General features: G+C 36.9%; 1 protein-coding gene across 1 annotated transcript; it reads right to left on the minus strand.

Annotated features, from left to right (window-relative positions):
* Nucleotides 1-16,845, minus strand: LOC103034982 (cathepsin Z-like). The gene is made up of 6 exons (XM_022685762.2): nucleotides 16,703-16,845; nucleotides 10,511-10,674; nucleotides 8,989-9,168; nucleotides 6,576-6,726; nucleotides 2,227-2,392; nucleotides 1-817 (listed from the first exon to the last, which is right to left on the minus strand). The coding sequence occupies exons 1-6, from the start codon at nucleotides 16,822-16,824 to the stop codon at nucleotides 692-694; spliced, it is 909 nt and encodes a 302-aa protein (XP_022541483.2). The 5' UTR covers nucleotides 16,825-16,845; the 3' UTR covers nucleotides 1-691.
* Nucleotides 16,846-22,041: the final 5,196 nt, after the last annotated feature.

The following is a 22,041-nucleotide window of genomic DNA, read 5'->3' on the forward strand; positions in this document are numbered from 1 at the left end:
TCCAGTTGCTGTTTTCAGATTTATTCAGAAAAAATACATTTAGCATCCATACAAAAAGACAGGAAAAGAACAGACAAGAAAGAAAAAGTGAAATATTCTGAATTGAGTAAATGTGTTGATTAAAAAGATGAAATCTCTTCTCTGTCTCTGTGTTTAGTCTTTCTATCTTGACAGGAAGGGCAGAGACTAAGAGTCTACACCTCATAATGCCTAGCCCCACTTTTCCTTTAGATAATAGACCATTATCACAGTTCTGAATTCATTAATTAGACATTAATGAAAGATGAATAGCAGCGTTAAATGGTTTCTGGTCATGTTGTAGAGAATGGCTGAGGCTGCTGCCCATTCCTAAATACACCCTTTCCACAGTTTCCACTTCATCAGGATTAAAATGTAGGTAAGGTCCTGCTCATTAGATGTCACAAGAGTGAAACTGAACTCATAACTCAGACCTGCATTCACTCTGGTTCAGTTAAAAAGTTTATAAAATTAAAACGGTAATTACAAAATGCTAAACTCATCATCAGATTATTACCTGCAGTGTGTGTTGTTGAGTAATTATATGATTATTTAGAAATACATTAGTCTCTGTTCGAGCTAATAGTTTACTAATTTTAGTGAACAGGTGAACAGAATTTGGAGCACTTCCTCATGTCTGCTGTGTGAACGTTCTCTAAATTAGCTTCATGTTTTACATGTGGTCTGAAGTAATGATTGGATCTCCGTACATGCAGTCCTCCTCTAGAGCCAGGTTATACTGACTCCCACTGCCTCCTTTATACGCACTGGTGACGATCCTCAGCCAGCCCTTCTCCCCCTGTGAACCAGAGAGACACTCAGCACTGCGTTCCAGATAAAGAATAATCTGAGCAATTTAACAACAACTTTAAGAATGACAATTTTTTTTTTGCCTTTTGCCAAAATCTTTAAAAATTGACAACACCTGTAAAAAACTCAACCATCGATATACATTCATTTTAACAGATAAGTATTTAAGTGTCAGGCCAGCAACTTCCTGTCTGCCTTCCATGGACTCTACTTCAGTGACTCAGAACTACACTATCCAGAATTCCCCTGTGCTCTCTCCCCTGGACTCTCCCAGTCACGTCCCACGAACTCTCCGTCATACTAATCAACCTCATTGTTCTCACCTGTGCTTCCCTGTATAAATACCCCTCATTTCTAGTTCCTAGCTTTTCTACCTTGTGATCTCTCTATCCTCGTTGCCTTTTGTTTATGACCTCTGACGGTTTGTTTACTGACTACCGCTTTAGCTTAGCCCTTCAGCTTCAAACACTTTTGTATGTTGTACGTGTATGCTGGTTTACTGTTGTTGGTCTTCCCTGAAGTTCTGTAGCCTTCTTTAATAAATTCTCTGATTTTAATCCACGTGTGTATCACCCGTGTCTGGCATTCGTGGCATTCGTGACATTAAGCAACTGATGTTACAAAAAACCCCAAATAATTTATTACCCTTGAAATTCCTACCTATCGCACATTAAGCCTAAAAAAAACATTTAATTATTTAATTAAAATGTAAAATCTGTACATCAACAAATAATCTCCTAATTAAATTACTTATTGCTGGAAAGACAATAATAACATATGACATATTCTGCCAAATCGGTGCCATTTCTTTCCCCAGGCAATTACATGTAGAAATGTGAACACAAAACAACGTTAAAATACATTTTATTATTAAGCATAGTGTCTTGTACATTGACCTAATAATATATAAAAACTACTTAGAACACTAAAAAATAGCATCCGTTACCTGTCCCTACTCTCTAACTATAAACTCTACCATGAAATATAATGATTGAAATCCTTTAGAAAATGTAATTCTTTTGCATGGTTCATTGTTGTATTGTTGTAAAAATTACAAAATATATATTTTTCATAATAAATTCATCAATTCTCATAATATTTAAGTTAAAATACGCATTTTAGTTGTGTCCCTGGGTTTTCACTCAGTCCTGTCACCCCATTGGAAACATCTGGAACATTCTACGAGTCTACTACAGGAAGTTACATCAGCAGGATCTTCTAAAGACCACGTGAAGACCATTTTTTTTTATAGAATATTAGAATATGACAGAGCTAAAGCAGTTCTGCAGGAAGAATGCAGACAAATAATGAAAGCTGATAAATATAATTGAAGCTGATATAAATATAATGAACTCTCATATCCTGGACTAAATTGTTAATCCAGAAGTCAGTGCTTACCCACGGCTCTCCCCAAGAGTTCCTCACCACCCAGAACTCCACCCCGTTCTCATCCACACCCCAGCCGGCCACCGACACGATGTGGTTAATCCCAGGATCCTCCACGTACTCCGAGTACACACCACCAGTGTAGGCATCCAGCTTAGGAGTCGCCATGATACCACAGCTACACACACACACACACACACACACACACCACACACACACACACAGTTCAGTAACTGCAGAGCTAATCAATTATGAGCTTCTTCGGATCACTAAATGTTTATTTTACCTGCTGTTATTGAAAGTATAAACACAGATGGATTTCCAACTAACAGAGAACATTATAAGAATGTTTTGGAAAGTTTAATTACATTTATTTACATTACTGTAATGGAGTAGATTTCATGAGTAATTTGTAATTTTTAAAGTAGTTTTTAAAATAGGTAAAAAAAAAATTAAGTATTTTACTTCACTACATTGGAAAATTCACCATTACTGAGTAAAAAATTAAATGCTGGGGAGAAAAAAACTAATTGTCTGAATAAAAAAAAAAAATGAGTTTTGTTCTCCATGGCAGCGCAGCTGAACTTTTCCCAGCAGTGTTTATTGTGGTTAGCAGGAGAGATGCTGTGTAGCCTGGGGTCTGTGTGGAAACCGGTGTTCTGTCGAGTTATGCTACCCATCGATATGTGCTTCTTTACGGCACTGCGCATGCACCGACCAACAGTTTTTTTGTATGATTTCATGTTTTTAATGATAATTCCTTAAGTTTTTACTGGGAACATTAACCAATCTGCTTGGAGGTTAAAAAAACATGTAAATAGCAGTTAAAGCACAGCAATGGCAAGTTAAAAGTAATAATGAACTGTAAACCTATAAAAATACAGTGTATAGTCACATATATAACCCTAACCGTTTAACAGTAAAGAAAAAAAATGGATCATAGAAACCTGTAACACTTGTTTTTACAAATGTTTTATGGGGTGGTCTGAACAAATACTGCCTGAAAGGTCCAAATTATTTAATTGAATAATTATTTAATTTATGATTTGTTGTACTTTTTTACATCAAACAAATAAAAGTAACTATGTAACTTTTACTCAAAGTACATTTTAAATTAAGTACTTTTTTACTTTTACTTTTTTAGATGGGTACTTTTACTTTTACTTAAGTAGAATTTTAGCAAAGTAAAGGTAATTTTACTCAATAACAATATTTTGCAGGATATGGCATATTAATAAGTGTATAAATTAATTAATTTTATATATATATATATATATATATATATATATATATATATATATACACTGCTCAAAAAAATAAAGGGAACACTCAAATAACACATCCTAGATCTGAATGAATGAAATATTCTCATTGAATACTTTGTTCTGTACAAAGTTGAATGTGCTGACAACAAAATCACACAAAAATCATCAATGGAAATAAAATTTATTAACCAATGGAGGCCTGGATTTGGAGCCACACACAAAATTAAAGTGAAAAAACACACTACAGGCTGATCCAACTTTAATGTAATGTCCTTAAAACAAGTCAAAATGAGGCTCAGTATTGTGTGTGGCCTACACGTGCCTGTATGACCTCCCTACAACGCCTGGGCATGCTCCTGATGAGGTGGCGGATGGTCTCCTGAGGGATCTCCTCCCAGACCTGGACTAAAGCATCCGCCAACTCCTGGACAGTCTGTGGTGCAACGTGACGTTGGTGGATGGAGCGAGACATGATGTCCCAGATGTGCTCAATCGGATTCAGGTCTGGGGAACGGGCGGGCCAGTCCATAGCTTCAATGCCTTCATCTTGCAGGAACTGCTGACACACTCCAGCCACATGAGGTCTAGCATTGTCCTGCATTAGGAGGAACCCAGGGCCAACCGCACCAGCATACGGTCTCACAAGGGGTCTGAGGATCTCATCTCGGTACCTAATGGCAGTCAGGCTACCTCTGGTGAGCACATGGAGGGCTGTGCAGCCCTCCAAAGAAATGCCACCCCACACCATTACTGACCCACTTCCAAACCGGTCATGCTGAAGGATGTTGCAGGCAGCAGACCGCTCTCCATGGCGTCTCCAGACTCTGTCACGTCTGTCATGTGCTCAGTATGAACCTGCTTTCATCTGTGAAGAGCACAAGGCGCCAGTGGCGAATTTGCCAATCCTGATGTTCTCTGGCAAATGCCAAGCGTCCTGCACGGTGTTGGGCTGTGAGCACAACCCCCATCTGTGGACGTCGGGCCCTCATACCATCCTCATGGAGTCGGTTTCTAACCGTTTGTGCAGACACATGCACATTTGTGGCCTGCTGGAGGTCATTTTGCAGGGCTCTGGCAGTGCTCCTCCTGTTCCTTCTTGCACAAAGGCGGAGGTAGCGGTCCTGCTGCTGGGTTGTTGCCCTCCTACGGCCTCCTCCACGTCTCCTGGTGTACTGGCCTGTCTCCTGGTAGCGCCTCCAGCCTCTGGACACTACGCTGACAGACACAGCAAACCTTCTTGCCACAGCTCGCATTGATGTGCCATCCTGGATGAGCTGCACTACCTGAGCCACTTGTGTGGGTTGTAGAGGCCGTCTCATGCTACCACGAGTGTGAAAGCACCACCAACATTCAAAACTGACCAAAACATCAGCCAGACAGCATAGGTTCTGAGACGTGGTCTGTGGTCCCCACCTGCAGAACCACTCCTGTTCCATTTGCACAACAGCAGGTGAAATTGATTGTCAATCAGTGTTGCTTCCTAAGTGGACAGTTTAATTTCACAGAAGTTTGATTTACTTGGAGTTATATTGTGTTATTTGAGTGTTCCCTTTATTTTTTTGAGCAGTGTATATATATATATATATATATATATATATATATATATATATATATATATATGTGTGTGTATTTATATGTACATGTTTTTGCCTAGCCCTTTGTTTTCTTAGTCTTCTGGTTGTCGACCTATTCCTGTATTTTGACTACGCTTTTGCCTTGCCCTTCTACTTATTATTATGGGATACCCTGTGTATGACCTCCTTGCCTGCTCACTCTGGTATGTTGCTTATCTCTGCTGCCCTTACCTGTCCCTGACCATTCCTATATTCCTTTATTTAATAAACTGTTTGTTTGGTATTCGTGTGTGTGTGTGTCGTGTGTTTAGCCACCTTGACTAAAGTAACATTCCCAAAACTAAAAATGTAATTATTTACACAAGTGATGTTGCAGCGCCATTACCAGAATGTTTAAAATACAATAAAAATTAAATAGATAAAATGTTTTAACATACAGAAAACTTTGAATGTTGACTGATTGAAGATTGTGTGTTCTAAGAACGTTAACTGGAATGTTCAGAAATCGTTCTACCAACCAAATATTATTAGCCGGGCACATGCTCATTGTTCTCTTGCTACATGTGTGACTAAAATTAGCAAATTGATAAAGCAAATTTAAGCAAGGTTTATTAGAAGAATTTACAAACTTTCAGTTGTTTCCTGAAAAAGATAACTATTTAGATATTACATAATAATCACGATAAAATTAAAATAAACATATATTCCACAGGAAATACCATTTTTAATGGCTGTTACTTGAACCCCATAGAAAACCTTTGGTTGGGTTTAAAGAAGGCAGTTAAATCAGCAAACCCAGAGAAACCACTTAGTTGAGTTAATATATTTAATCGGTTATTATGTATATTATATACTATATACCTTATTCTATATACTATATAGAACACTTGTCAAAAACTCTAATTCAGTGACTCAGAACTACACTTCCCAGAATTCCCCTGTGCTCTTTCCCCTGGACTCTCCCAGCCACGTTCCACTGCCACTAACGAACTCTCCGTCATACTAATCAACCTCATTGTTCTCACCTGTGCTTCCCTGTATAAATACCCCTAAATCAGCAAACCCAGGGAAAGCACTTAGTTGAGTTATTATATTTAATCGGTTATTATGTATATTATATACTATATAGCTTATTCTATACACTATATAGAATTAATTTTATCACAGGATGCACCAACATGATTATTATTTGAGACATAAAGAAGAAGTTCCATGAAGAATCTCTTTATACTGCAACTAACACAACACCAACACGGCTCAACACGCTTGGAGGAGAATGCTAACTGCTAATAGATTATGTCAGTTAACAGATGCTGATGCTAGATAGCATTCCCACGTTACGTAATGGGGTGGGGTGGGCTTTCTAGGAATCCCAGAAACTGACGGATGGCTGTGGCATCACTGGGAATTGAATCATGCAACCTCCCCTTGACGTAGACGATACTTTGAGGCGTACATTGCGCTTCTTACAGCATAATTATTTTTACTAATTTCTATTTCTGCCAGATTTCAGTGTTCGTACCTGATTGGTCCTCCAGCGTAGATCTCAGCTTTCATCTTCTCCAGACCACTGACTCTCCCGTAATCCCCCACCTTCCATAGAGTGTAGTTCTTCACCACATTACACTGACCGAATGTGGTGCACGTCCCACACGCGTTAAAGGGTAAACAGTCTACACACACACACACACACACACACATATTTTATACATTTTTAATGTCAACTTTAAAAAAAATTAACATCATTAAAAAGCTGAATTAAATATTAAACAGCTTTAATGAGAATCTGAGAATCTAAAACTGAAATAGATGAGTTTTATTCTGGAAAGATGAAAATTGCAATTATTTTCAATTAATCACAATTAATCACAATTAATCCTAGTTTCACAGCTGTCCTGTTTTTCCTTTCCTGGTCTGTCAGTGTGTCTTTGGTTTCGCTGTCAGCTTGTTTTTGTCTGTTTTGGAGTATAGACCGTTTCAATGAGGAAAACAATAACAAAGCTACTGCGCATGTCTGTTCCATCCACGCTTCCGGTGGCACTATTTTCAAGTATACAGCTGTCAAAATGAGAGCGCATATTTCGCTCCTGAACACAGAACAAACACGCTATAGTGTTAGTAAAAAGTGATCAAACCTCTTTTCCTGATCCTTTTGATCAGGATTTAAGAGGGAAGTTTTTTCCTCTGATTTAAAACACTTCCAGAGGTGATCTACCCTGATGTGAATCACTACCTTGTTGAAACGGAGGCAGTGAAAGCGCACATATAATTAATTTCTCAGTGGAAAAGTTGTGAATATTTGTTCCTGTAGTAGAGAAGCATCACTATAGTGTATTTTGAGGTTGGAGCAAATCAAACCCTATCCAGCACGCACTCTGCATGATTTATAGATCAGAAGGAGGGAGGAGTTGTGAGCAGACACTGTAACTGCAGGCAGGTCAGCAGTGTGAAAAACGAAAGCAGGCTTTGTGTTTACTATGGAGGACCAAAAATGACATAAGTATAAATAAATAAATGTTGAAACAGATAAATGCACATATAAATGAATAAATAAATATATAAATTAGAAAAGTATTTATTAATGTATTTATTTACCCATACAATTATTTGTGCATGTATTTATTTATATATTTATTTATTCATTCATTTATATGTGCATTTATTTATATATTTATTCATTTCAACATTAATTTATTTATTCATTTATTTATTAATTTATATATTTATACATTTATATGTGTATTTATTTATACTCATGTCATTTTTGGTTCTCCATAGTTTACTGGTTTAAAGAACATTTTGACCTGATTTTCAGTGTTTGTGACTCTCAGATTAGGTGAAGTTTGCATTCATGTTAAATTAAAAAGTTACGTCCACTGTTTTGAACACTGTTTACTGCTGAACGGAAGTGTCCTAGGAACAGCTTCGTCACTTCCTACACTCATGAATATTCCTCTGAAACAGTCTATAAGTAGTCCCTTTGTTTCCATGTTCTGTGTCTGGTCATGTACATGTCGTTCGTCAGTTTAATTGTGTTTCTTAACTTCGCTTACGGGTATTTAGTTTTGTTCTGTTTCTATGTTTCTTTTGTTAGTTTTGTAATATTTCTGACTTTGTTTGTTCAGGTTAACAATGCTTAAGTAATGTTAATTAAACACGGAACTACAGCATAAATTAATGTTACTTTCACAAGAGTAAAAGTGAAGCATTTGTGAGTTAATAAGATGAATAATAAATCATATACTTTATTAATAGTGTTAACTTATGTTAGGTAAACAAGTAACAGCGGCATTGGTTAATCTTCATGTCATTTGCTAATGTACTTCAGTTATGCATACTATAATTGTTTAATATTTATTAATTAAATATTAGTTTCTAAATATAATTGTCTGTGATAAGACTTTTATTTACTAATGTGCATTAACTTATATATTATTTCAACAGATCTGTATAGGTGTTTAGTAAGGCAGATGTAAAAATGCAAAATAAAAACAAATATTAGTTAACGGACATCAGTAAATAAAAAAAGTAACTGGCTACTGGCAGCCAATTATATGTATAACTAATATTTATTAAATACATATTTAACAATTACTGTATGCATAGCTTCAGTACACATGCAAATGACAAGAAGATTAACTAATGCAGTTGTTACCTGTTAAACACTATTAATAAAGTATATGATTTATTATTCATCTTAACAGATGCTTCACTTAAAGTTAGTTCATCTACTTTTCTTGTGAAAGTAGCATTAATTAATGCTGTAGTTCTGTGTTTAATTAACATTAACTAAGCATTGTTAATGTATTACTTCATGTCTTATTCATGGTAACTAATGCATTAATTCATGTTAGTTAGTCAGCACTTAATGTAAAGTGTTAGCGAATATATCTGTAAACATTAGTACAGCCATTGATCAGGTGGGGGCCTCTTACCCTGATCTTTGGCCTGGTAGTTGTTGCAGGTCTCGTCAGGGACGCCGTGAGTGTTAGCATAATCCCAGACTCCAGAGTGATCCCCCCCCTCACAGGACCCGGCGTCTGCGCAGTCGATGATGTGCTGAACAGAGAGGTACGCAGACGGCCACGCTGCCTTCCTCTTAATGTTGATCCGATCTGAAACAAACAGGAAGTCAGATACAAACATCAACGTCCTGATCTTATACCCTGCGCCAGGCACATCACGATGCTTATTGCTATCTTACACCTCGCCAACAGTCTGTTTTTAGCCCTTTAACCTACATAGTATAAATAGCAACAGTTTGTTGCTAAACGGTTGCCAGGTGGTTGCTAAGGTGTTGCTAAGCAGTTGCTAGGTGGTTGCTAAAGTGATGCTAGGTGGTTGCTATGGTGTTGCTAAGTGGTTGCTAGGTGGTTGCTAAGCTGTTGCTATGTTGTCCCTGTTGGTTGCTATGGTGTTGCTAAGTGGTCACTAGGTGGTTGCTAAGGTGTTGCTAAGTTATCCGTGTTGGTTGCTATGGTGTTGCTAAAGGGTCGCTAGGCAGTTTCTAAGGTTTTGCTAAGCGGTTGCTAGATGGTTGCTAAGGTGTTTCTAAGGTGTCCATGGTGGTTGCTACGGTGTTGCTAAGTGTTTGCTATGTGGTTGCTAAGGAGTTGCTAAATGGTTGCTAGATAGTTGCTAAGGTGTTGCTGTGGTATCCACTGTTGTTGCTACGGTGTTTCTAAGTGGTTGCTAAAGTGTTGCTTGGTGGTTGCTAGGTGGTTGCTAAGCTGTTGATATGTTGTCAGTGTTGGTTGCTATGGTGTTGCTAAGTGGTTGCTAGGTGGTTTCTATGGTGTTGCTAAGTGGTTGCTAAAGTGTTGCTAGGCGGTTGCTAAGGTTTTGCTAAGTGGTTGCTAGATGGCTGCTAAGGTGTTTCTAAGGTGTCCATGGTGGTTGCTACGGTGTTGCTGAGTGTTTGCTAGGTGGTTGCTAAGGTGTTGCTAAATAGTTGCTAGATGGTTGCTAAGGTGGCTGCTAAGGTGTTGCTAGGTGGCTGCTAAGGTGTTGTATGGTTTCCATTGTTGTTGCTATGGTGTTGCTAAGTGGTTGCTAAAGTGTTGCTTGGTGGTTGTTAGGTGGTTCCTAAGGTGTTGCTATGGTATCCGTGGTGGTTGCTATGGTGTTGCTAAGATGTTGATTGTTGTTACTAAGGTGTTGCTATGGTATCCGTGGAGGTTGCTATGGTGTTGCTAAGTGGTTGCTTGGTGGTTGCTATGGTGTTGCTAAGTGTAAAGTATTGCTCAGGTGTTGATAAGCAGCTGCTAGGAGTTTGCTAAGGTGCTGCTAAAGTGTTCGTGGTGGTTGCTAAGGTGTTGCTAGGTGGTTGCTAAGGAGTTGCTACTGCAGTCACACTAACAGTAAAACGCATACTGTTCCCAAAGGAGCTCAAGAATCCTTATTATACTGATAAATAGTGCACAAACACTCGTGCAGCTAAACAATAGTGAGCCGTACCTGCTAGTGCACTGGTGCTGCCGTGAGCCCAGCACGAGCCGCAGTACTGAGGGATGTGCTGATTACGAGTAGTGCTGACGAAGTTGGTGCCTTTGACGTTCCTCCAGTCCCAGGCTTTAGGCAGCTCTGCAACATTCAGGTACTCATGAGGACGAGGGCCCGTCCTAAAAAACACAAATATATTATTATTCTGTTCTATTTATATGCTTTATTAATAGCACCTCCTATGAATCCTGTATTCATAATGCATTATAAACAAATTTATTAGGCATTATACAGGTGCATCAAAAAAAAGAGAGAATATTATAACTTATATCAGTAGATTCAGTAATTCAGTTCAAAATGAACTTCAAAAAGATCTCAGACAATTAGAATATTATAGAAGACCAATTGGTACTTGTGGGCAGTGTGCCAAGTCCTGCTGGAAAATGAAATTCACATCTCTATAAATAAAAATTTTATCAAGTCCAAAGTGAGTGCAATGTTTTCCCGGAAAATCTTACACCACTGCATTTAATTTTCCAGCAGGACTTGTCACACTGCCCACCCTGCTAAAAGTTATAAGACCAATTGGTCTTATATAATATTCTATTTTTTTATATTTGACTGACTTTTGGGTTTTCATTGGCTGTACTTTATAATCATCAACATCTATATAATATATGAGTTTTGCATTTTGAACTAAATTACTCATATAAGGAAACTTTTTAATGATATTCTAATATTTTAGATGCACCTGTATATCAGTGGCGGATGCTGGTCTTTCAAGGAGGGGAAGCTCAATTTCGGCCTTTTATTTTAGTTTTATTTTAGTTTAGTTTTATTTATACAAAAATTCTACTCTCCCTGAGATGTTTTTTTTATTTTTGTAAACAAAAGGCATTATTTTCATGTTTTCACTACACAACAAAAAGGTACCCATTCTTTACATTGAACAATTACATGAAAAATACGCTATGAAATGAATAAACTTAAAATGATCAGTAAAAAAACATTACACAAAATCTTTAAAGTTGGTAAAGGAAAAAATACAGGTAAATTTATTTCCTTTTTGGACAGTTTTAATTTCCTTAAATAATCCCTTTATTAATTTAAATTATTTAAATTATTTTTAATAATAACACAATACTTACTACTGGCCCCTGTTTATTTATGTCCTGAGATGGTTTCATCAAGAGGAATGGCCATCAGTACATTTTATTTGTTACAGCACTTCCAGTCAGCCAGCTCACTTTATCATACAGAACAGCTGAAAATACCTGTTACTTTTCCCCACCTTTTACACCAAATTAATCTGAGCAGTTGATCTGTCCTGCTGTTTAATTCTAAACTGGGACAAAGCCCAGCATTTATCCAATGACTCGTCTGGTTTGGCCGCGCGCTTTGCTCCGCTATTGAAGTCTGTGCACTGTTTAAAGCAGCGCTGTGAAGCTGCGGGAATGAGTGAGAGGAAAGCCGCGGCGTTACCAGTGATAAGAAGCTGATTCTGAACTAAGTTCAGCGCGGTGTAGAGCATATTTAATCAGTGACATGTACACACAACAGTATATATTTAATCACTTCTTTTTTTTACATTTTAGGGGAAGCTGAGCTTCCCTTGCAGTCTTAGAACAATCGCCACTGCTGTATATGTAGAACACATAATACCATATATCACATAATAGCTTATATAAGTATGTGACTGCATAAGATTTTAAAATGCCTTATAGAACAGGACTTGAGGAGCTTAAATTGCAAAAATAAACTAAAAATTGTGTTCTAAAATGTTTTTCCTGTAGTATGTGACCGTACAAACTATACTATATAGAAGCTAACAGCCATTATATATATAAATATATGTATATATATATAATGCATTATATGACTTATACAGTATTGAAAGGAAGTTTTGTTAATTTTAGTCTAACCTGATTAAACTCAATTCAGATTTTTTTTGTCCAGTCCCAGTCCCCAATTTGTTAATATATTGTATATATTTTCATAATTTTGTTTTGTTTAAATTATTAAGACCAAGCAATGGACTGATAATACAGATGAAGCTCAAAACTCCGGTAACACTTTCTATGAATGTCATCTCTATAAGACTCTATAAACACTCATTACACATTATAATGCATCTATAAATATTTATAGCCATGTTTATAATGCCTTATGAATGCATTGTAATATGTTATGAATGTAGTTATAGATTCTAATAGAGATGACATTCAAGTCATGAAAGTGTTACAGAACTTCCTGGTTACTGAATAGGGAAAGTACTTTTACAAGGAAATTCATGTGGTTGTCTGTAGTTATTCTACAACCAAAAACACGAGTTTTATAGTCATGTGCACAAAATCAGCTGATACCGGCCATTTTTTCCATTTATGAACTTGAGGTAGTTTTATGATCTTGTATGTTTGTGTAGCCCTGGTACACATTGGTAAAGTTGTTTGTGTTTACCAAACTTTGACAAGAAAATGCTGAGGCTTATCTCTGTACTTCTTGCAAATTAGTGGTTTTAATCTTCTGGTGAAGCCTCTGTAATTTTGTTCATGAAGTCTTTAGTGAAAAGTAGATTGTGAAACCTTCACTCCTGCCCTGTGGAAATTGTTTTTGATAATATTTTTTTAAGGGATTTTCTTTACAGCACACACAATGTTTCTGTCATCAACTGCTGTGGTTTTCCTTGGTCTACCTGTTCAGCATCTCTTACCTACACTGAAAAGAATAGTGTGCTTGATCTACTTAAAAAAATCATGTCAACTTTTTGCATCAGATAATTAAGTAGATCAAGCAAGAGTAGTCATTGTATTTACTACTTAATTTTCTCCAGTAGTGCTAATATACTTTTCCAGGTAGTGTCAACTTAAAAGAGTCCATTGACACTACATGGGAAATTTAAGTATAGTCAACTTAATTTTCTCTTGTACACTGCTGACTTAAAAAGCTGAGTTAACTCAACTTAAGTGTTTAATTTGTCCTTTTTAAACATGATCTGTTTAGTCAAATAAACTAACAATTCATCTTTATTTTAACACACACTTTCAAGTTAGTAAAACTTTAGTAATATTCACATAACTAACCATAGGTATTCTCAACATATTTAGTCTATTATTATTTAAATGCCAATACTGACAGTATAATACTGGAGCAGTAAAGGAGTAAACTGGGTAAAGAGTGAACTCTGCAGCTCAGAGCCAGCATACTGTGATCACTAGGAACACAGAATAAAGTTAATGAGCTCTTACAGCTCTACAACACTGAGACCTGCCAATCAACATGTATATTATAATTACTGCACGCCTAGGATAAGGTAGCTTTGGGCAACAGACAACACAAAGATGGTAAGTAAGGGAGAGGCCACACCCAATATGCAAATATATGGTACCAGGAGCCTATAGGAAAGCTGCATGAACCAACACTGTAGAAAGAACATTGATACAGGTAGTGACTGAAACCCTAGTAAATATAACAAGACTTGTTGTGTACCTAAAAAGATTTGTTGGGATTAAATAAATAAATTATATTAAGGAAAAAATACACAATATCTTGTATTTTGAACAAATGTGGAGTAATTCAAAACTAGATATATTCATGTAAAGGTAGAAACATATTTTTTGTTGTTAATAACACATATTTAATTATGTTACATTTCCTAACGCTCAGATTTATTTTTTTCAGTGTAGTAAACCAGTGACGACCTTCTTCTTCAGGACGCAAATGCTTGTTTTTACTCATAGACTCTCTACTATAGCTCTAACTATATATACTCTTACTAAACAGATAAAACCCGAATCAGAAACTGAGCGCACAGATATTCAGCGCTGTTTAATTACACACCTGGTCAACAAAACACACCTGACAATCATATGCTCTGATACTTCTGCTCACGAGACAGAAGGGTGGGTTCAGACAGAAGGTGCTGCAGCGTCAGAACATATTTGCCATATTTCCTTCTTTTTTATATTGATTTGCCTTTTCCATATAGATATAATTTGAGCAATTCTTGTCCTTTGTGAAAAAAGTATATTAAAGTATACTAAGCATTATTATGCTATAGTGCACTGAAGTGTTCTTGTAGCCACATTATTATTAATCAGTATATTTAAAGAGTGATAAAATAGAACAACTTTTTTTTGTACTTATTATACTTTAATTACAGTTTAAAAATAGTACAAAAGTCTTACTTAAATTGTGCTAAGTGTACTTAACTGTACTAAAATAGAACTATTTAAAATATACTTAAGTAACATTTAAACATTTAAACTACTTCATGTATGTAACACCATATTTTAAATATGCTTACAGTAAAATATATAAAATAATACATTTAATGAGTAATACAACTGTATCACTATTTATTATACACCAGGTATATTTGGAATGTACTAAGTTAAATTAATGTTAAATATTTATACAATATTTTGTACAAATATGCTTTTTGTTCCTGTCTTTTGTAAGTAGCACACTTCTAGTATATGTTGTTGGGTATAAAAATATATATTTTAATATACTGTACTACAAATAGTGTGTCAATTTAGTGTGTCAAAAATGTACTTAATTTTTTTAATTAGTAGTAATTTAATTGACTTTCTAAAAGGTTACATGATACATTGTACTTTAAGTGAACTACTGTAACAGCTGTTTTTAACACACTTTGCTAAAAATGTACAAAAGTATATTTGGAAATAAGTATTTTAGACGTATATTGAATTACACTAAACTAAAAGTGCACTTCATAGTAAGCTACTTTTTTTTTTAAATACCCTATATTGTACTTTTTAAAAAGTATGATCAAGGTTTATTTTTAAAAATTTGATGAAAGTTTAACATTAATATACTTTAAATATATTTTAAGTAAGCACATAAATCTGTTAGTATATTTACAGCATATTTAGAAATTTCTCAATATGTTTTAAGTACAATTAAGTATATATATATATTTTTTTCACCAGGGGTGTTACAGATGCAGGGTAAAATGAGGAAGTGGTTTTATATGAAACTGCCTAAAGTAAGCAAATATGTGCAGTAAGTGCTGGTATGTGAAATGTGTGTGTGTGTGTGTGTGTGTGTGTGTGTGTGTGTGTGTGTGTGTGTGTGTGTGTGTGTGTGTGTGTGTGTGTGAGTGTCACATGTGTGTGTGGGTGGAAGATGCCGGTGAACTGAAGTGGAGAGCTTTCGTTTTAGTAGGAGGAAGGAAAAGAAATTGCAGCTCAAGATTTACAATTCTTTTGATTCTAATTCAATAGTCATACATTTTAGAGCAAATAATGGCTTATAGTATTATAATCCTGAGTTTATTTGTGTGATTGATGTATATTTATTAAATAAAATGTCTTCATTGGCAAAATATGGCTTTATAATAAATATAAATATGAATATTTGCAAGTAACTTGCAATCTTTCCTTGTTTTGTTTTTTTCTTAGTATTTCTGTGACCAAAATATACATTTTATACAAAGATAAAATTGCAAAATCTGCCTATATTGACCCTGTAGTGCTTAACCCTTGTGTATGGTGTTCGGGTCTGTGGAACCCGTTTTCATTTTTCATCAAATGATACTAAAAAAATATTTTTTCTAACTCAAACTCATTGGTATTGGCTCATTTTTTGTGAAAAACATATATCAAAACACATTTTTCGATAAACACACACTGTACACCCCATCCCCCCCCCCTACACATTTATATTACATACAGTATGTTTGGCCAAGGGCTAATAATCATTGCTTCATTTGTAAATTTGAAACTAAACAAATTTTCTTCTCATATCTTGAGTTTAATTCATTTTCTTTTACATTTTATTAAAAAACTAATAAAAAAAGAGTAGCACTTTTTGAAAGAAATGTAACATAAGAAAGGTAAAGGGCAAATATTAACCATGTAAGCTGTTTATATTGCTTGCAATTTAGGTGAAGCAAGCATGTGTAAAGCATTTTAATGTAGAATTGCTTAATTTTGCTGAATTAAATACAAGTAACAAAGTAAACGAGTAACAAAAATATGAACACCACACAAGGGTTAAGATACACTGATACATATACAGTATGCAATGACTTATATTTAAGTTATGATCTGCAGGTTGCCCAGGCACAGTAAAGGGTTAAATTGAACTTTTTAAAACTTAGATTTCTTTCCATTTTAGCTAAATAAACACTCTTCTGCATGAAAAAGAAAAAAGAATAAAGTTTAAAATGATTTAATATCTTACTTGAAGCCGAGTTTTTCTCTGTGTGGTAAAGGCTTGTAACAGGGCTTATCGTGGTTAAAAAAACGACCAGCAAAAACACCAGACAGCGTGAAGAAGAACCACAGCAGCAGAGCACGAGCCATACTGAATAATCAGGTGATCTGTCCTGTGAGCCAGGTTCCTTGTTTTTGTACAGTCTGGGGGCGTGGCTTCTAGTCGTTCTCAGATACCTACTGGCTTACTATCATGTTAATCATCAGTTTAAAGTTCTGTAGGAAGATTTGCTGAGTCAGTCTGCACCGCCTGATTCAGTCTGATGATTCAGTCCTGTGATTGGTCTCTTTAACTTTATGACCAGCTCTTATTTCCGCCGAGTGGTCCACAGGGCTAATTGCTGCAACTATGATCGGGAGATCGCTGGTTCGAATCCTGTTCATGCAGCTTTCTATCAGCTGCCAGAGCCCTGAGAGAGCACAGTTGGCCTTGCTCTGGGTGGGTACAGTACAGTAGATGGTGCTCTTTCCCCCCTCATCACTCCTAGGGTGATGTGGATCAGCACAAGGCTGCGTCTGTGAGCTGATGTATCAGAACCAAGTCGCTGCGCTTTCCTCCGAGCGCACTGTGATGCTACTAGAATAGAATAGAGTAGAATAGAATTCAAATGTATTGTCATTGCACATGTCGCAACTACAGAGCAACGAAATGCAGTTTGCATCCATCCAGAAGTGCTTAGCAAAAATATAATATTTATATTACAAATGTACAGTAAATTGTTGCGTATGTTGTGGCTATGTATAAGTATGTACAGGTTATGAATGTACAGACTATAACAGGTTATTAATATGAGTGGTATTAACAGAGTAAATAAATAATATAAGTATGTGATATGAACAGAGTATATTATTTACAGTATATACAATAGTGGGCAGAATATACAATGGAAGAAAGAGCTGGTAATTGGTGTTAAGTTTGTGTGTTATTGGTGTGTGTTGGAATACAGTCCGCCGTTATTGTTCGGATATCAGGAGGCAGAGTTGAGGAGTGTGACAGCCGTGGGAAATAAGCCGTTCCAGTACCTGGTGGTCTTAGTCCGGAGGCTCCTGTAGTGCCTCCCAGAGGGCAGGAGGGTGAAAAGTCTGTGTACTCGGCAATGCTGAGCATGAGCAGAAGTTGGAAAGAGGCGGAGTCTGACTTCACATGTGTTGGAGGAGGCGTGTGCTAGTCTTCACCTTCCTGGTGTTGGGACATCACTAGTGATGGGGGACTCCTAATGGGTGGGTTGAGTAATTGGCCTTGTAAATTAGGGACAAAAATGGGATAAATATTAGAATTAAAATAAATAAATAAAATTTGCTAGTATTGACCCATTCCCTTGACTGGGCAGAGAAGAAAAGAGGGGGAGCGAACTCAGGGTATTGGGGTGGAGTTCGAGGCAGCTTCGCTGTAAAGCGTGAAGCCGAAGCCCCCCCTCTCATGAAGAGATACATGAGAAAAAACTAATACAATTAACGAAGGAGGAAGATGGGGAGGAGGTGGGTGCGAGGTTGTTCAACGAGCATGTAGAGAGGAAGTGACGATTTAAATAGGGAAGGAAGTGGGAGGAGTGAGGGCGTGGATCAACTCCCAAAACTTAGTTATGGATACATAACTCCACTTTGCTAGTATTGACCCACGCCCTTGACTGCTCAGAGAAGAAAAGAGGGGGAGCGAACTCAGAGTATTGGGGTGGAGTTCGGGGCAGCTTCGCTGTAAAGCATGAAGCCGAAGCCCCAAAAGTTAAAATCAGAACTTTCGACCACTGCAAGGATTTAAGAAGAGGTCTGACTGTGAAAGGCTTGGGAACTCCAGCAACTGAGTGTTGGAAGTGCGACCTTGTAGTCTTTGAGAAAGCCAGCGTATAAGCCGATGCATGAGGAAAGCAGTGTGGAGGTCAAAGGAAAGAAATGTAGGGAATTAATTCATTAGGGTGTTTCAAGGTGCTGCCAGCCTATTCAAGTATGGGAGTGTATGGACTTTGTGGAATGATACACATGGTGTAGGTGTAGTTTAAAAGCCCCAAAAAGCAGCCACCGACGCACGTCTCGTAGCAGGAGGGAGGGGGGGGATGAAGTGGGAAGATGGGGGGCGATGGAGTGGGAAGATGGGGGGGGCGATGGAGTGGGAAGATGTGAGAGAGAGAGAAAGAAGTCCGGAGGGAACCTTTCGGTAGCGGCCAGACCGGGCTGAGGAGCCAGGAGAGCAGACACCAGCTGGCAGCAGTGGCGGTGGAGGAGTAGGTGTGGATGAGAACAGCCGGTCGTACGAGGTCGGACGCCAGCCGTAGAAGACATAGAGGTGGAGTACCATCGTGGAGCAGGTAAGGAGCGGGAGTCAACGCCGCAGGCGAGGCTGATCAACTGCGAGGCTGATCAATCGCGGGGCTGATCAATCGCGGGGTCGTTCAACTGCGAGGTTGTTCAATGAGCATGTAGAGATGTAACTCCACAAACGAAACGTGAAAAAAATGTACGTGCAAGTTTTAACATCCTTCTTTCTCACCCTTCTTCATCTTTACTTTCTGTCATGATAACACAGAACTCATGCACAGACACATGCAGATACTGATAAAAGAATGATTTATTACAATAAACGGCAGGCGAGGGATAGTCAGACAGAAGGAGGTCAATAGACCACTGAAGTTTTTTTTTAATGCCCATATTTGGGGTTCCGTGTCTAAGTGGTTCATGTGAATGGGGAATTTGAATGGGCTTTTCAAAAACTGGCCTCTATCACATTCTGTGGTGAATAAATATGTTCAGAACCATGTACGTTTTATTCTGTGTACATTTACCTCCTAAACATCACTGGATCCTCTGAATTACGAGTAATTAGAAAAATGCTAACTTTAAGCTAATGCTTAACTGACGTCACAGCACAGCGGCTAGAAATGACCCCGGACTGGATTCTGCATAACACCAGTGAACTCCGTTCAGATCGCACCCTCATTGTGCCCTCACTGTGAGTTTAGACAGCAGGTTGCAGCAGCAGCTGATTTTAAAACAATTCTGGATATACATCGGATTTTAACAAGAAGGTAACGGTATATAACCATGTAAACTGTAATGACACTGTTTCTGGAGCTGTTTTCTTAAAAAGACATGAATCAAAACACAGATCAAACACACTCTGTGCTTCATAAAATGCAGCTTGTGTCTAGGCAGTTAGCTTAGCTTTGGAATTAGCTAGTTTATATAGGTAGTCATGGTTAAAAAAAAAAAAAATTATTGTTTAACTTGCCCTGATGTGCCTGATCAGCCAATAACTATTTAATTTTCAAATTGTGTTTATTAATTATAATAATAAATTAAAATTGATATAGCTAACCTGTTAGCTAGAAATTGTTGTTTTCCATCTGATCCAGCTGATCAGCTAATAAGCAATCCTTAATTGAGTTTACCTGTTAAAATCTCTTTATGTATGTATCATTATGTAAATCAGCAGTGTATTAGACACATCATACCAACACTTACTTTATTAGGTGCATTTAAAGCAGAGGAAGCTGTAGAATATGCAGAACAGCGGGGATATGCTAGGGTGACCAAACGTCCGTATTTTACTTCCTGTCCAGGGCGTGCCGGGTTTTTTTCAAAAAGTGAGGAAATGTCCTGGTTTTTAAATTACCTTCATTGGACCATTAAATTTACAGGCACTAGGGCACTGTGCACGGTGCTGCGTGTAATATAATCCCTGATAAAAAAAAGCGACTACCGACAAATGTAGTGAGTTTTTGTGGTGTTATTGGAGACTTTTGGCGACTCTGAGATGAACACACGCTCTCTTCAGCCGCGCTGCAGCCCCGCCCACAACACTCACAGTGCAGTCTCTCAGTCAGAGCTTACACACCGCTCCACCAACACCGTGCCCACAGCCACCGCTGACTGACCCCGCCCCGTATTTACAGATCAGGATGTAAATATAACTGTCTTCAGTGTGAATATTGAATTTAACTCACACAGTCTCAGTCATTCACCACGTAGCCTGTCACTCACCTCCTCCACAGTGTCTCCCTCTTTGTAAAAAGCTAAATATCTATTGAACCATTGAACAATTTGTCTATGATAGCTTTAAAAATAAAGAAAACATAAAAAAAATAAAATAAAACAGGGAAAAACCCTTTAAAAAAAAACGTAAAATAACACTTTTGGCTAACTGCTGCTCTTATAGACCGTTTCAATGAGGAAAACAATAGCAAAGCTACTGCGCATGTCTATTGCTTCGACGCTTCCGGTGGCGCTATTTTCAACTATACAGCTGTCAAAATGAGAGCGCATATTTCGCAAATCTCCCGAAAACAGAGCAAACATACGGTCAGAAATTAGTAAAAAGTGATCCAACCTCTTTTCCTCATCCTTTTGATCAGGATTTAAGAGGGAAGTTGTTTTCCTCTGATTTAAAACACTTCCAGATGTGAATCACTACCTTGTTGAAACTGAGGCAGTGAAAGCGCACCGCAGTTTGAGTGCATATAATTACTATCTCAGTGGAAAAGTTGGGAATATTTGTTCCTGTAGTAGAGAAGCATCACTATAGTGTATTTTGAGATTGGAGCAAATCAAACCCTATCCAGCACACACTCTGCATGATTTATAGATAAGAAGGAGGGAGGAGTTGTGAGGGACACTGTAACTGCAGGCAGGTCAGCAGTGTGAAAAACGAAAGCAGGCGTGTTTACTATGGAGGACCAAAAATGACATAAGTATAAATAAATAAATGTTTAAATAAATAAATTAATAAATAAATAAATGTTGACATAAATAAATGCACATATAAATTAATAAATAACTATAAAAATAAGAAATGTATTTATGAATTAATTTATTTACCTATACAATTATTTGTGCACGTATTTATTTATTTATATATATATTTATTTATTTATACATTTATATGTGCATTTATATATATATTTATTAATTTCAACATTAATTTATTTATTCATTTATTTATTTATATATTTATACATTTACATGTGTATTTATTTATACTTTACTGTAATTTTTGGTCCTCCATAGTTTAATTGTTTAAAGAACAATTTGACCTGATTTTCAGTGTTTGTGACTCTCAGATTAGGTGAAGTTTGCATTCATGTTAAATTAAAAGTTACGTCCACTGTTTTGAACGCTGTTTACCGCTGAACGGAAGTGTCCTAGGAACAGCGACGTCACTTCCTACGCTCATGAATATTCCTCTAAAACGGTCTATAATAACATTTAAGAATACGGCAAGAAAAACTAATTTATGTAAATCACGTAAAAATGAAGTTACTGTAAAAAAGTGACGGCCTATTTAAAAAGCAACAGATGTTGTTCATTTGTAACATT

Source organism: Astyanax mexicanus, chromosome 3, assembly GCF_023375975.1.
Source record: "Astyanax mexicanus isolate ESR-SI-001 chromosome 3, AstMex3_surface, whole genome shotgun sequence".
NCBI classification, from domain to species: Eukaryota; Metazoa; Chordata; class Actinopteri; order Characiformes; family Acestrorhamphidae; genus Astyanax; species Astyanax mexicanus.